The sequence below is a fragment of the Acipenser ruthenus genome, chromosome 4 (assembly GCF_902713425.1).
Source record: "Acipenser ruthenus chromosome 4, fAciRut3.2 maternal haplotype, whole genome shotgun sequence".
Lineage (NCBI taxonomy): Eukaryota > Metazoa > Chordata > Actinopteri > Acipenseriformes > Acipenseridae > Acipenser > Acipenser ruthenus.
Window position 1 is genome coordinate 66,762,366 of NC_081192.1, and position 15,852 is coordinate 66,778,217.

General features: G+C 37.9%; 1 protein-coding gene and 1 long non-coding RNA gene across 4 annotated transcripts in view; one reads left to right on the forward strand and one right to left on the reverse strand.

Moving 5' to 3' along the window:
* Window positions 1-15,852, reverse strand: part of LOC117399266 (aryl hydrocarbon receptor repressor-like) — a 116,996-nt gene that overhangs the window by 7,212 nt on the left and 93,932 nt on the right. For all 3 annotated transcript variants that reach the window (XM_033998353.3, XM_033998354.3, XM_033998355.3), the window contains exons 6-9: window positions 11,764-11,899; window positions 10,069-10,202; window positions 7,364-7,563; window positions 2,913-3,010 (exon numbers count right to left, since the gene is read on the reverse strand). In XM_033998353.3, the coding sequence (XP_033854244.3) occupies window positions 2,913-3,010; window positions 7,364-7,563; window positions 10,069-10,202; window positions 11,764-11,899 (568 nt within the window). The remainder of the gene's footprint in view (window positions 1-2,912; window positions 3,011-7,363; window positions 7,564-10,068; window positions 10,203-11,763; window positions 11,900-15,852) is intronic.
* The window catches only part of LOC131736921 (uncharacterized), a 69,562-nt gene continuing 56,447 nt past the window's right edge, over window positions 2,738-15,852 (forward strand). Inside the window, exon 1 of the long non-coding RNA XR_009328509.1 lies at window positions 2,738-2,851. This is a non-coding gene — a long non-coding RNA (uncharacterized LOC131736921). The remainder of the gene's footprint in view (window positions 2,852-15,852) is intronic.

The following is a 15,852-nucleotide window of genomic DNA, read 5'->3' on the forward strand; positions in this document are numbered from 1 at the left end:
TTGCATAATTGAAATGGCCCAGTAGAGATAGAAGGTTGCGCTTGGAGATTGATTTTGCTTCTTGAAATTTATTGATGAGATGCCAGAAGCGGGCTATTTTAATTAGAAGGAAAACTGACTTCGAATTTAACTGTACCTAAAGTGATTCCAAGAAACTGGAGTCGGGAAACTGGATCAATGGTTTTATCTTCTGAAAGAGGGACTCCTAGGAAGAAAATAGGGTTCAAAGACTGGAAATTGCTTAAGCTGGAGGGTCTGAGGGAAGGAAATAAGGAGAAAACCATCGAGGAGATGGAGCAGGAAGGGGACCTGATATGAGTTAAGAATCCAGCAGAGCGCTTCAGAGAGAGAATCGAAAATCTTTGGGCTGCTGCAGCAGCCAAAGGTGAGAGATGCCTCTCGGGGCTGAGAGGTCGATAATTAAACACTTTTATCTGAGATTTTTCCGGGTGGCAATTCCAATGGGATTGGTTCTAAAGGAAGGAAAGGGTGGAGCAGAGAGTGGGCCGACCATGAAACCTTTGTCCACTTTGGCTCGGATTAAGGACGAGACTTCTTGGGGCTCTAGAGTAGCTGATTGGAGGTTTGTAGATGAATGAGGGATAGATGGGATGATGTATAAACCTGTAGAAAATCTGTACTGGAGGCCATTGATAAGATAGGTGACAAATTGTTTATCAGGATGTTACTGGAGTGCGTTGGCAAGAGCTGGGATACAGATGGGGGTAGAAACTAACAATAATTTCGATTGTCATTTGGGGATGACTGGACAAATGGACTTTGAGTGTGCATCCCCACAGTAGTTGCACATGTGAAAGAATCTGCATTGAGGGTGAGTACAAGAAGAAGTATTAAAATTATTGCAGATTTGTTTGGATCCAGAGAAATTGATGGGGTGGCCGTAAACATCTTTTGAATGGGATCTGCTGATGGGAAGAAGAGAATGAATTGGGGCCGCTATGTGGTCTTTGAATCTGGGAGGGGTAGCTGGAGGTCTGGAGGATGAATGGGCAACTGCTGTTTTTGGACACAGAGCTGTTGAGTGAGCAGTTGAGGCGCAGACTCTGCATGCATTGGCCCGAAGGCCACTGAAAATACGGTTGAAGAGATCATTGTCTGGGGATGACCAATCAATAATAATGTTATCTGTAGAGAGAATTGCTGCTGCTTTGGCTGAAAACTCTTTATGATATTCAAAAAACATGATTCCCCTGTATCTCACGGATAACTCTACACTGTAATATAGATACTGATCCAATTCAGAATGGCGATGAGGATAAGCAGAGCAGAGGACATCCCGTAAGATAGAAAAAGCGAGAATAAATTCACCAAAAGAAAGATTTTTGAGAAGGCGGGGGTCACAGGATTTTAATGTGACTGATAAGTCTCCACAATCAACAAATCTATGATCAATGAATTCTGATGAAGCAATAATAATGGTAACGAGATTGACATCCTTTCCTTCAATTATTTGACGACATAATTAAGGGGAAGAGCGTGGCTGTGAATAGCTGCTGCAGACTGTGGAGAAGCTGATGCGAGGTTGAATTCTGGTATGTTGATTTGCTGGAATTGAAGTTGAAGCAGGGGCTGGCTGAGTTGCTATGGCAGTGGAATGCTTGAGGAGGAAGACTGAAATGCTTGAGGCGGAAGGAGGGGTAGATACAGAAAAAACTGCAGTGGTAGCTGATGTTCCTGCTGAAGCGAATGGGCTGTCTATTCCGTCCAGCCAGGTGTTTATGGCTGACAAAGCATTTGCGAAAGGTTGCATAAATAGTCCTGGAAGATTTCTGATTGCAGTTCTGACATAGCTGCTTCGGCTGCTGGTAGCTGATGATCCAAGTTTGAGGCTTCAGGCGGAGCTGGAGTGATGACGTGAGCAGAGCTGGCAGCCTGAGGTGGGGCTAGTGCTGTAGAACAAGACTGGGCAGGGCAAGGTGGAAAAACAGGCTTGACTGAAAGAGGCTCACAGAGCAAATGAAAAAGATCAATTCTACTAGAAGCAGAAGGAATATGGATTCTCCTGTCGAAAAGGGCTTTGAGCAGTTATCGGCCAGTCTTTGAAGAAAAGTCGCTTGGGGTTAGGGTTCTGACGGCGTTTCCTTTTTGAGCGACGCAGCTGGGAAAGCTCTGGGTCAGGGACTGCAACAAAGGAGCAAAATGGCGCTGGAGGTATCGAAATGTTCAGTGAATGCTCGGGTTCGGAAGAAGACGAGGTAGGTAAATCCATAGCTCGGTACAGAGTGAATGTTCTGCTAAGAATGCACAGCTTGCACCAGCGATTTGATGCAGGGGCCGAGATCTGCCAGCTGACTAGCTTTTACTAGCAGCCATCACTAAAGTGATGCTGAACCAGCAGCTCACTTATGCGGCAAAAGACATTGGGGAGATGTTCTCACCAACTGTAATCACCCTCCAGCCAACACAGCCATGCAGTGTAGATGTAAAAGCCTTTAAAACTAGCGAGTTTCTCTTCCTGAAATGCGGAGAAGCTGGCTGATCAACGTCAGACAGCTTCAACGAGAGGCTGTCTGTGAGCACAGAAACAGAGTAGCCTAGAAACAGGGAGACATCCGCGCTGGAACAACCTCTCTAAATAGAAAGGAGGAAAAGAAAACATGTATTTACTTTTCTTTCCTAATGTTAGTAATACACATATTACTTCCTCACTGCAGGTCATTAATAACCTTGGTTCGTCCACTTCTACTTGTGCCACTATTCCCTAGCCATACACAGACATTTGCCATAACGCTGCATTGGATATCAAGGTACTGTATTCCAGATCCGATGACCAATAATGACTACAATAATGCAGTGATCCAGAACAATGCAATTGGGCGTAAGCCCTGAGGTGAGTGTTAATGAGTTAGATTTAACTGATGATTAATGCATTGTAATTCCAAATTACTTACCTTTCAGGTGGGTTTCAGCATTATGCATCACATCAGCAAATTTGACGTAGTGGTATCCATTTTTACACTGTGCTTCAGCTACTTCACCTCCTTTGGCTCTGCAAATATAACATAAGTAAACGGTGACAAACCAGGTTTAAACAATCATAAAGCAGTCATATACATTAGCCAGCCATATGCATTGGACAGCATTCACATGGTAGGTTATAATATTAAAACAAAATAAATATTCTGAAAGTGTCTAAGTGTATCTGGAAAATAATGCATTGCTTTAAACAACATTCAAAATGTTTAATAATTTGGACAAAAAATTAATATAGTTTCAATTTGTGAAAATAAATATTACAGATGAACATGTACACCAAAATAACAATATAACAATTTAATGAATAATCCCAATTTACTGTACTGATGCCAATATAAATATTGCATTTGTGTATTATGACATTGGGTATCACTTGTGTTATGCTAATTACTTACTGAAACTAAACCTCAAACAAATTTAACATACTAATGTTACCTGAATAAATAGGTATGTTTAGATGTTTATACATAATCCATCTAAGTAGTAAAACAGTAAAAGTAAAACATTACAGTTACTATTAAATGTAATACAAACATTGCAGTCTAGGTTTTAAAGGGGAAGTCTGATTCAGATTGTAGTCATTTTGCGTGAATTAAACATACTGTACATACAACCCCAAACAAGCCTTTGTTCGCTACCATATATATATATATAAATAATGTGGCAGAGTAGGGGGAGGAGTCAGACAAAGCACTTGGCTCCAATTTGTTTTGATGGGGCCCTGCATAAAGGCAGGGGAAACCCTGCAGTCAGGGCTGCTGTTTGGAAGGCTGTGTACCTGTCTGGTCGTAACCAAGCGAACCTGTGGGGATATTATTGTTGTGACTGGAAAATGGCTTAGCCATCCAGTAGTGTTAGTTTAGGATTAATCAGAAAAAAGTTCAGTTTAGCACTCCATGTGGGAGTTAGGTTTTTGTTTTGTTTTGTTTGTTTATTTGTATTTTGGCAATAAAAGTGTGCAACAACGCGCTGGAAAATTAAAATTCCTGCGTTGGGTCTAGTAATTCATGCAAAGACTCGTTCACTATATATATATATATATAAGTAAATATTGACTGGAGAGGAGGGCTACAGTAGAACATTATTGACCCAAGGTAATACTAGTGTCAATCCAGTGTATATCCTGCCCGTTATATTTGTTTTCGTCGAGTTGAATTTGTCAGAAAACAGTGACAGTGATGTTTTAATTACCATTTTAGTGTTTAGCATCTTTCTTTTGTAGTATGTTTTGTAATTCATTTTCTGTTAAGTCACAGATTCGGTGTTCAGCCATTTTCTCTTGTTGTGTGGCACGCAGGGGAGAAAGGCGTTCATTTGCAAAGACGTGGGATGACAATAATGTGACCCAATCAAATGACAGTCGGAGACTATTGCCTGATGGTGTAATAGTTCAATCTATTTTTGCTCCTATGATGAGGTTTTAACCAATCACAGGCCTGAATTTCCAACCACTGATTCATATATATATATATATATATATATATATATATATATATATATATATATATATATATATATATATATATATATATCAGACCAGGAATAAATATAGTTATAAATATGGTGTGTGAAAAGTAACTATTATTTGAAAATAATTAAATACAGATTGCAGAAAGTAACTATTATTATACAATACAATACTTTTAACTCTTCATAAATATGTAACTGTAACATACAGCAGCCTAATTATTATCCTGTATTCTAAGTAGGTAAAGCCTTGTCCTTGTTAACCACTCAGTTATCTTTTGGAAACTGCTCTATTTCAATTAGATGTAATTTGATCAATTAATTCAAATATTTGAATATTTTATTTCAGTGGGTAAATATCTGAAAACAATTAAATATCTTTAACCACTGGTTTAATGGTCTGTTTTGAAGTTATTGAATTGAACATGTTTAGCATTTTCCTCATTAGAAATCCTCCTTAACCACCATGTGGTAATTGCAAGACTTGGTACATAATTATACATTTAGGGTAATAATTAGGTTTTAATCCCGCGGGTCCCAGTGCAGACAGTGTCATAATTAATATGGAACACACATCTGAACCCATATATGCTCTATTCAAAAACTACCTTGACCATGACATTTGACCTCTCCTTAAAGTCAAATGCAAAACTATCTTATAATTCCTTTTAGAGTGCAGATAGGGTAATGGTTACTATGAAACACATCTAGCAACCCATATACTATATGCTCCTATGGTACAATATGCTACACAGATTAGTAGAGGAAAATGGCTACTATGCTACATGTGAAATACGGTCATAGGACGCACGGTCTGGCGCTTAGACCCCAGTCATTGCTGCTTGCAACTATATTTGTTATTATTATTATTATTATTATTATTATTATTATTATTATTAGTATTAGTATTATTATTATTATTATTATTATTATTATTATTATTATTATTAGTATTATTGTTTATTTAGCAGACACCTTTATCCATGGCGACTTACAGAGACTAGGGTGTGTGAACTATGCATCAGCTGCAGAGTCACTTACAACAACGTCTCACCTGAAACCTACTGTGTATTGTAATCAAGAGTTCACCTCTTATGTGCATTACACATTCCTAACCTGGGACAAACACGGGAAAAATTCGAGAGAGAGGTATTAAACTAGTTGAAACTCCATTTCATTAACACTGCAGCTGTGTGATGGGGTATAGTGCCTCATAGGAGTTTAATGTCCAATTGAGTTCAAGCAGCCATACAGGTTTTATGAACGAAAGACACATCTCAAAGCTGGGTTATCTATGCTCTCTTCTGGTTGCTATTGCATTGCAACGTCATATTGTGTGCAACGTGAGAACTCAAGGGCACACAGTACCAGATACCTGTAGTCCAGCATGCAGTGACATGCAAATAGCTGAAACAAGATCAGGCACATGATGTATTTTACTTGCTATTTCTACACTTATAAATTACTATAAATGCTGAATGAGAATTCCTCTTAAAGTTTGCAAATCAGCAGAATAACTTTTGTTTCCTGACTTATTTTGCTGATTCCACAGTGATGTGCTATGTCTGCAATTTTAATTAAGTTGTTTTGCTGCCAGTTAAGGATTTCTGACAGCTGTTTTCATCCATCTTGATCTGTGTTTTGAGATAATCCACGCACCCTTATAAAGTAAGTAGCCACATTCTAAACACAGTATTCAAATCAAACGTCTGCATCAGGTAAATGATCTCATGTCAAAAAGTTCATGCCACTTTCAATATATAAAAAAAAAAATACAATTTGAGTAGACTAGAAATATAAATAAACTGTCGGAAATCACAATGCTTTTTTCATGATGAAGCTTCAACATCACCATCAATGTGGTACACCAATTTCTTAATAAAAGGATATATCTTCTCAGGTACTTTTAAAAAAAAAATATGATCTACATTCCCATAATATTTAATTTATTGTATGTGTTCTTGTGACAAGGCTGGCTGAGTGATGACGTCAGGCCCAGGAAAGGAAACACACACAGGACAGTGAAATGATGAAGGTGCTTGCTTGCGCCGGTTTATTTCAAATAAAAAGGTTGTACAAAACAGAAAACACAGACTGAACAAACAAAACGGCGTGTTGGCCAAAGTAAATAGACAGACAAACAAAGTGGACGAACAGACAAACAAGTACCGAGCTGGTGCTTCCAGCGCGCAATAGCAATTGTTATTTTTAGTTTCTTTTTAGTTTTTACCTCCTCTCCACACCCGTTCTCCACTCACCGAACACACAACCCCGAGTGAGTGAAACGTGCATCTAGATATACTGTTGTGCCGGGATTCAATTACTAATTAATTATTCACTTGAATCCCAGCACGTGAACTAATTATGTGCAACCCCGTGCTCACATATTATTAACTACTATAAATGCACGTGAAGTGCAATCCCCGTGCCTAAATACAATTATACATTTTAAACACTTGTGCTCATTACCCACATTATATCCCGTGAACCAACTACAATACACCAACATTTACACACTACATACAACATATAACACACAAATGCACACAGGGGCAGGGCACATTGCCACAGTTCTGTATGATTCTCTATGGTTGTTTCTACTTATATCATTATTTCCCATGGTTACAAACTATACCAGCATTTTATAAAGATAATTCTACACAAAACACATGATATGATGTTAAGCAGGTAATTAAATGTTCTAAAAATGTAGATGACATAAAGCATCCCTTAATGACTGAGGGTGTTATGTCAGGACTGAGGTGCCAGAAAGCTATTCTAGTGCATGGTGTAGCCTTTGTCATTGTCTCTCATTATAAATGAACAATAAATTCTCTATTTAAAATAAATAAATAAATAAATAAGTGCAGTCTTGTATCTGGTAGACATTTTGACTTACTTGTTTTCCAATGTGTTAATAACACCGGCTTTGTGTTTGGTCCTCATTATCATGCTTTTCATTTTCATCTCTGTGATGGAGGGCAGCAAGACCGGCACTGCAACACAGAACAATGCTAGCTGGGGGGGAAGCACGGCTCCAGACGCTGTCCGCTTCTTTTGTCCATAAAGAAATTTCAGTCTACCTTGAAACTGCATAGTCTACGACAGGGAAAAATAGGCATTTAACATAACACAAAACTTTGTATATATTTTCCATAGAGTAGGCTGGTGGCCAAACAACTTAGTTGTACATCTCTATATTTTCCATAAACTGCATATCAATGTGTAAAAAAGGTAAAACATACAATAACAATTCTTACCTTAGAATCAAGTATTTAAGGTTCTGGATGATATACTACTCTATGTGGAGGTGTTTTGTCTTCTACTTGTGAGCCCTTGTTTTTCATTCTATTGTATTACACTAGAGAGTTTATGATATCTTAAGTTATGGATGAACAGTGAGCTCTTACAATGTAACTGGCTATGACAGCATATTATATCCACATTTTCTTTATATTCTATACATTAAATAATAATAATGCAAAAAAAAAGCTATTTACTAATTTGTGCATTTAGTAAATATTCTAAATATTACTGAAGTATATTTTTTATTACCAGTATGTATTTCATCTATGTCCTTTTATTCTTTTTACATGTGCCATTAAAGAAAGAAACTCTCTATTCATAAAACGGAGAAGTTGGACTCTCAAACACAGTTAAACTATTATTACTTAACATGTAATATTAAATAATTTGCTCTATGAATTTCCATTTCTAAATCCAAACCACTTTGGCTGACAATGCAGGCAGAGAATGAAACACACTATAAATCTGTTTTGAAAGCTGCTAAACCATGCAAAAGCTTTCTGAACAAAATTAAGGTTTGTACCATTGAAGAAACCTGGCTAAGTATTTTGTACTCTTCATAAATTACCTAATAAGTCTCTTATAAATAACCCAAATCTCCATGATTTACAGTAGGCAGAAATTAAGTATGACACATTTACAGTCTATTTACTTAGTAGGGGGTTTTATGAAGGTTTTTTTTCCCCATTCATGCAATTACACTTCAAGATTTTGTAAGATGGCTGTAAGCGATGTGCCTAAACCCAAATTTCTACTGTAAGGCAAGGTTATACTGGCACTGATCGCTTTACTATCACTCTCTCTTGAAACAGACAAAAAACACAACTGAAGTTTAAGAAGGGATCAGAATTAGAGTTGCCTTTAAGAGGTTCTTTGTCTGTGTCCGTTTATTAAATACTGCTCAAGTTTGATACATTGGCACACGAAACTTCAATTTTATACAAACGGTTTAAGACACTTAATTAAAATACTTTGGTCAATTGAGATGGAATGTTCTTGTACTGATATCTTCAAATAATTTAAACTGTAAAATATTATTTTAAAATCTATTAAATCAAAATAATAATAATAAAAAAAATGTATAGCACTGTTCCATTTAATGCTGTAAAAAGTCACAAGTCGGTTTAAGTTGATTAGTCAAAAGAAACAACTTATGACATCATCAAAATCCAGCAATCTGATTGTTTAACTTACTTTTCAAGCAGCCTGTGTATCACACTGAAATGTTTTAATAGTTTTATTTTATTGTTATGAAAACACTCTTGGCTGTCATCTTATGCTAAATATTTAACCCACAGCCTTGCATTTCCTAACAGGAGGTGTCTGCCTAGCACAACTGAACAGTCTGTTTTGTGTTATATTATTTACCAAATTCATATTTGTTCAGTCTATAGTGGACACCACTTAATCGGGACACTGATAATCAGGATTTCTGCTTAAATGCAACAGAACTCTGGGAGACAGTTCTTCCCAATGTTATTTATGTACTGTAGTTTAATTGGGACATCACTTCGTTTAATTGGGATACAGTATTTTCAAATCATGAACGGAGATCGCTTTTCACAGCAACACGGGTTTGTGTTGCACAGTGCAGCGATTAAGAGATTACGCTTTAACTTGTATAAACTGCATAAAACAGGTTGAACTCTTGAAGGAGTTGGGAGTCTCCTGTGGTTTCTCAGGCTGCTGTGGCAAAAAAGTTTCTGTGTCAACATCGCAGGTGTCTCGCCTTGTGATAAGATGTAATTTCATTATTTTTTAGTGATTCATTTTGTTTAGGAATAAAATAAAATTGACTCAGATTTCAAATTATGCATTTAACATGTATTCATAATGTCATGTAATTTCATTATTTATCTTTTCATTTAGAAATTAAATAAAACTGTAAAAAATACTTCTCTCTTGTGTATGTCGTAAGAGTATAAGTGTGAGTACGGTCCTTTCAAAGGTCTCTCGTTTAATGGGGCAGCCACTTATTCTGGATATTTTTACATCTCCCGAGGCGTCCCGATAAAGCAGCGTCAACTGTATTCCAAACATTAAAACTCGGAGGAAAAAAGCAAATCAATCAAGAAATCAAGAAAATACCTTTCACAAAAACATCATAATTTATGTACAGAATACTCAAGCCTTATTGTTTTTTGCAACTTCTATCATGAGACAGAAATACAGTATAATGACAAAAGTACATAAGGCAGTCAAGTAGTGTGCAACAGTAAATGTCACAAATTTGAATTTAGCAGTTAAATAGACTCGTGCAGTAAATGTATGTGGAGATTCTGTGACTCAAACACTTACCAGAAAGCCAGAGGTGCTGTCGAGGAGGCAACGAACTCTGCTGATAAAGCAGCGCTTCAGAAAGGAAGAGCACTCTGGTGGAACACCATCCGATTCCTGGGCATTAAACAAACTGCTCAGGATGTAGTCTTCCCCTACAAAGAAACCAGGATAGCATTATGTATATAGACCACATTACACCTGCTCTAATAATGTCAGTTAATGAGTCCTGGTCCTTTTGATTGTCCTGAATTGGCTGTTATGGTTCAAGAGTAGAGTTTGATGTGAGCTTCATTGCTGCTACCCATTGAGGTAGGAAGATAAAGTTTAACAAGGATTAAGCCTTATAAAGTTTATGTATAGCAGATCCATATGCTTTGGAGTATGACGTGTATTCAATAAAACCAAACATAATGACCTGAGTGGTTTCCCTTTTTGAAACTTCCAGAAGTAGGGCTTGCAGTGAGCAACAATCCCAAAAACTATGAAGGAGTCACATAAACATTACATACAAAAATAGTAGCATGCAATTCTGTGTAAAGCGAGTGATTTCTATGGTGGGATTCACCATACAGTCCAAGTATATCCTTACACAGTAATTTTTATGTGTACAAAGGGGAGCTGTGCAGGGCAATTCTATGCAGGTAATGTATAAGGCACTGACATAATAAGACATGACAATAAACAGACTGTGTGCTACTTAGAAATGTGATGAACTGTTAGATATCACTGATTGAAAACTGCTTTAATGGAATAATGTTTTTTTTTGTTTTAAATTTAGTCGTTGCCAATTACTTTTTATTATTTTCTCCACAATTTGAAATGCCCAATTATTTTTAGGCTCAGCTCACCGCTACCACCCCTGCACTGACTCGGGAGGGGCGAAGATGAACACACGCTGTCCTCCGAAGTGTGTGCCGTCAGCCGTCCGCTTCTTTACACTCTGCAGACTCATTGTGCAGCCACCTCAGAGCTACAGCGTCGGAGGACAACGCAGCTCTGGGCAGCTTACAGGCAAGCCCGCAGGTGCCCGGCCAGACTACAGGGGTCGCTGGTGCGCGGTGAGCCGAGGACACCCTGGCCAACCTAGCCCTCCCTCCCCCCCGGACGACGCTCGGCCAATTGAGCGCCGCCCCCTGGGAGCTCCCGTCTACGGTCGGCTGTGGAATAGCCTGGACTCGAACCGGCGACGTCCAGGCTATAGAGCGCATCCTGCACTCTAGCGAGTGCTTTTACTGGATGCGCCACTCAGGAGCCCCCCGGGATACCGTTTTAAAGTGGCAGGCTTTTTACTCTTATGCAATGCTAAAAAAAAAAAACTACCGTATGCAATTTAGAGGTATAAAGCCACAAATATGTATGGCAAGAGTTAAGGTCGTTGTTATCTTTCAAAGCTTAAGTTGAAAGAAGGTGTAATCGTTACAATTGAATGTTTCTGATAAAAAAAAAAAAAAACAGCAATGCCTGTAATGTGCACAGATAGATACACATTGGAACAATGCAGTAAACTGCCACGCACTAATTATATTGTAGTAAAACACAGAATATAAATGTGGGTCACTGCAGTTTTAAAACCTGACATGCTTAACATTTTTAAGCAAAGCATTTCTCCCACCATTTTTCTACTTTAAAACTAACATTCGACTTGCAAGCTGTAAGTTTTGCTTTCCAGTTCCTCTGACTACCTCTGACTGTTGCTGTTAATTATATACACACCAGTTCCTGGTGCTAAATGGTGCTCCTGGCTGGCCACCTGCTGAGGGGGGTTCATGGACCAGTGGAGCTGTCTGCGAAACTCCTGCCGATCATCCACATGGATATAATCGAACACATTCTGGTGCATCACATCAGTCTGTAAGAGCCATTAGGGGAGAGAATGAAATAATGCATGATGGCTTGACCCAGTAACCCCTTTATTAACGATGTCCGTTGTAGCAAACAAAATGTTACTTCCAGTTAAACAACTTGCCAATACGAATTAATGTAATTATCATCTAACAGACATATGAAATTCAGTAAATGAACATGACATTTTTATTTTTCAATACAATTTAACAAGAGAAACTCCTTGAATCGAGATGCATCTCTAATGCAGTCACAAAGTTAGCAAACTTATTTTTGTTAAAAGAAAAATAAAATCTAAAAACGCTTACACATTTATGTATTTCAATACACTAAGAAACTAGACTTTTGGTAGTTTCAAACCTTGTAATACATGTAATCACATTGCAATAACTAAGGGTGTGTCACACTGGGTCCGTTTAGAGGGCTTGGTCCGCACTCAGTACGGTTGGGTATATTTGGTGTGAAGTGCGAACAACAAAGTCCGCTTAGGAAACAAAACGTACCGAGTCAACCTAAAGAGGTGGTCTCGGTCCGTTTGGCAAACACACTGAGTCTAAACTAAACATCAATGTGAACAACTGCTAGACTCTGTCCTTTTGCACATAGGAAATGAACTATAAGATAACAAGACTCAGAAGTAAACATTTTGCGCATAGTTTAGTTCATATTCTGAGGAAACAAGTAGAGCAAAAAACAAAATGTCTTTGGGAACTACATAAGGGTTACCAGACATCCCGTGAAAACTGGGACTGTCACAGTTTCAGCCTTAATTTGTTGTTCCGGTTGGAAACAATAAAGTGGTAATTGTCCCAGTTTTGCTATTGTATTTTTTTAAAACAATTATTAAGTACAAAACTGCATCAGTGTGCTCTATAAGTTAGCGAGTATTAGGTTGTGTCAGCGCCATTCAAAAATAAAATAAACAATGATATGGATTATTTGTTTAATCATTCTGATTATGTGTATACCATATGTTTAAATGGAAGTAGCTGATCTATTTTTTAAATTTGGCTTTTTCTACATTTAACATTTGTTGACTAGATGACAATATAAAGAGAATAATGAGTTGTTATGATGCAATAAATTAATCCAATGTTTAATGTTTTAACTATTATTGTGTTATACTGTTATTTTAACAGCTTCAGAGTTGCTACGGCATCAATGAATTGAAGAAAAAAAAGTCCCAGTTTTTCACTTTGGAAATCTGGACGGTGGGAGAAACTGAAGCTCTGACAGAAATTTGGTGAGACACCAAAATCCAAGCCGAACTGGACAAAACTCACAAAAATAGTAAAATACATTATTTTCTTAAATTACTTTGTTTAGTGCTGACAGTAGGATAACCGTGCAGAATTGCGTAAACAGCATTATTCTCTTACTGTAGGCATTCAAAACATGTATTAAATTAGTGAAGTGCTCCCCCAGTGCTTTCTTCCACAACAATATGTAAGAATCTTAAACATGCTATATCAAAAACCAGAGCAATACATTATTAGCTGCCATGTTTCAATATGCCTTGCAGGATATCATAAACATCCGGTAAACACACCATACAAACGAACAAACTCAGTCCCTTTGCTCACAGATAAGTGTGAACAGCAAGCACATTGCTATATTGATTCATACTAAACGAACCAGACCGAGTCCGTTTGAAACAGACCCAGTGTGAATGCAGCCCAGTGTGTGTGTGTGTGTGTGGAGAGGGATTCTATAGTCTTGTTGTCAAGTAGCCTAAACACTTTTCCATGCTGTGGTTTCATCCATCCTTCTATTTCTACACAACAATCTTCCTAACTTTGTATCAATTTGAAATATAGTCCTTCATTAAAAAATATATCAAAGTTAGTATATTCGAAAGTTAGTACAGTATACTACTACACTAGTGTGACTCCTACGACTATGACTACTAATAATAATGTATACTGTAAATATGTTATTTTACAAAAGTTATTTACGTATGTGATTTTTCACTTGAAGTTTTCTCTTGCCACGACTGTTCAATAAATCATTCATCATTCATCCATCCCTCAATACAGCAGTCTTAAATTCCAACTTTTATACAGCTTGTAATCAAAAGTTTCTTTGCAGTCAAAGGGAACTCATTCAGCCTTGTTTGTCATTCATTGCGTGACACAGAACCAGAATGCTGCTTCCCAGCCTGCTGAAAAATCCTGCAACAAGTCCATGGTTTATATTTCCTATTTCTTTCCAGCTCTAGCCGTGCTTTCTGTCATGAATGACAGATTCCTTCTAAAATATTTAACCTCCCCATAATTTCCAGATCAGTGGCACGCAAGGATTTGAACATTTGCCTTGTAAAACAATCCTAGACCCAAACACATGGCACAGCCACCAATACTGAAACCAACCCAGATTTACATCAGTACACATATCAAGTGACTATAGTGTGCGATCCCCTTATAAAAAAAAGAATAGGCAATATTTTTCCTGGCTGGAGTATTCTGTTCTTCAAAGAATAATTACACAGTAACAAATCAGATCAAAGGAAATCAGTGTTTCTGCACATTTTCTCTGCTTTCTTGTGATAGCCATCTAAAAAAAAAAAACTAGTATCTGTTTGGCTTTGAAAAGGCAAGTTGGCCACATGTGTGTCATTGACATAAATCTACTTAATACTGCAAAATGTTCATGAAAAAAGTTTACTGTACTGAAAAAAGTCAAAGACTCTTGTGTGACAGTCTACATTTTTTTTATTGAAAACCCAGACTTATTGGTCTCGTGTTCCTGGCAATTTCCCAGGCAGGCTACAATTAGCAGTCCCAGCATTTCTATGATCCATTCTCTAGACATCGCATGCAGTATATTCACAATTGACCATTGAGATGCCAGGAACCAACGAAGTACAAGAACTTTGATAACATGTAAACTCAAGCTGTGCAGGAAAATTGCTATGCGTATTTGTTATGAATTACATTTAAATATCCTAGGCTATACTTAATTAATCCAAACTGCCCAGCATCTTCTGCTAATGTTAGCTGTTGTAAATAGTGCAGAGCGGACTATGGCGGGTCAAACCAATGTTTGTGTAGGGGCCATTTTATTGTGGGTTTTTATTTATTTATTTATTTGTGTATTTATTTTTTATTTTTGACTTGTGGCGTCTTATGAATGACTTTTTCCTTTTTTTTCATTTTTTTTTACATTTTAAACTGTTTATAGGCAAAACCATAACAAAACAGAATAACAATGTGTTTACACGGAGCAAAAAAAGAGGGGCAAAATATATCATTTGCCTCTCCTGTGCTCTATGGATTAGGTGCCTATGGTCTCAATCAAGTTACAGTTCAACAGGAGAAAAATATACTAAAACGTCACAAGTCAACAAGCACGTGCGAAAACATTACCAAATTCTCCCAATTTAGGCTCTGCTCACCGCTACCACCACTGCACTGACTCGGGAGTGGCGAAGAGGAAGACACGCTGTCCTCCGAAGTGTGTGCCGTCAGCCGACCGCTTCTTTTCATTCTGCAGGCCCGCCATGCAGCCAACCCAGAGCTACAGGGTCGGAGGACAACGCAGCTCTGGGCAGCTTACAGGCAAGCCCGCAGGCACCCGGCCAGTCTACAGTGGTCGCTGGTGCGCGGTGAGACTGGCAGGGTGCCAATTGTGCGCCGCCCACTGGGAGTTCCTGTCCACGGTCGGCAGTGGAATAGCCTGGACTCGAACCGGCACATCAGGAGCCCCTTAGACTTCTTTTCAAGATTGTCAAGGAGCCATGTTTTAGGCAGCACATCTAATATTTGGTACAAGGTATCAACAAAGGAAGATCATTTGAATAATAAACAGATACAAATAAAAATCTCAATAAACATTCATAATAACTTTGTTATGTGTGTAATGGAGGTATGTGGAGTATTTTCTCTACTTCTTTTGACAGTGATCCAAAAAGCACTATGATAACTATGTTGGGTAGGAAACAAGAAGCAAGAATAGAAACTC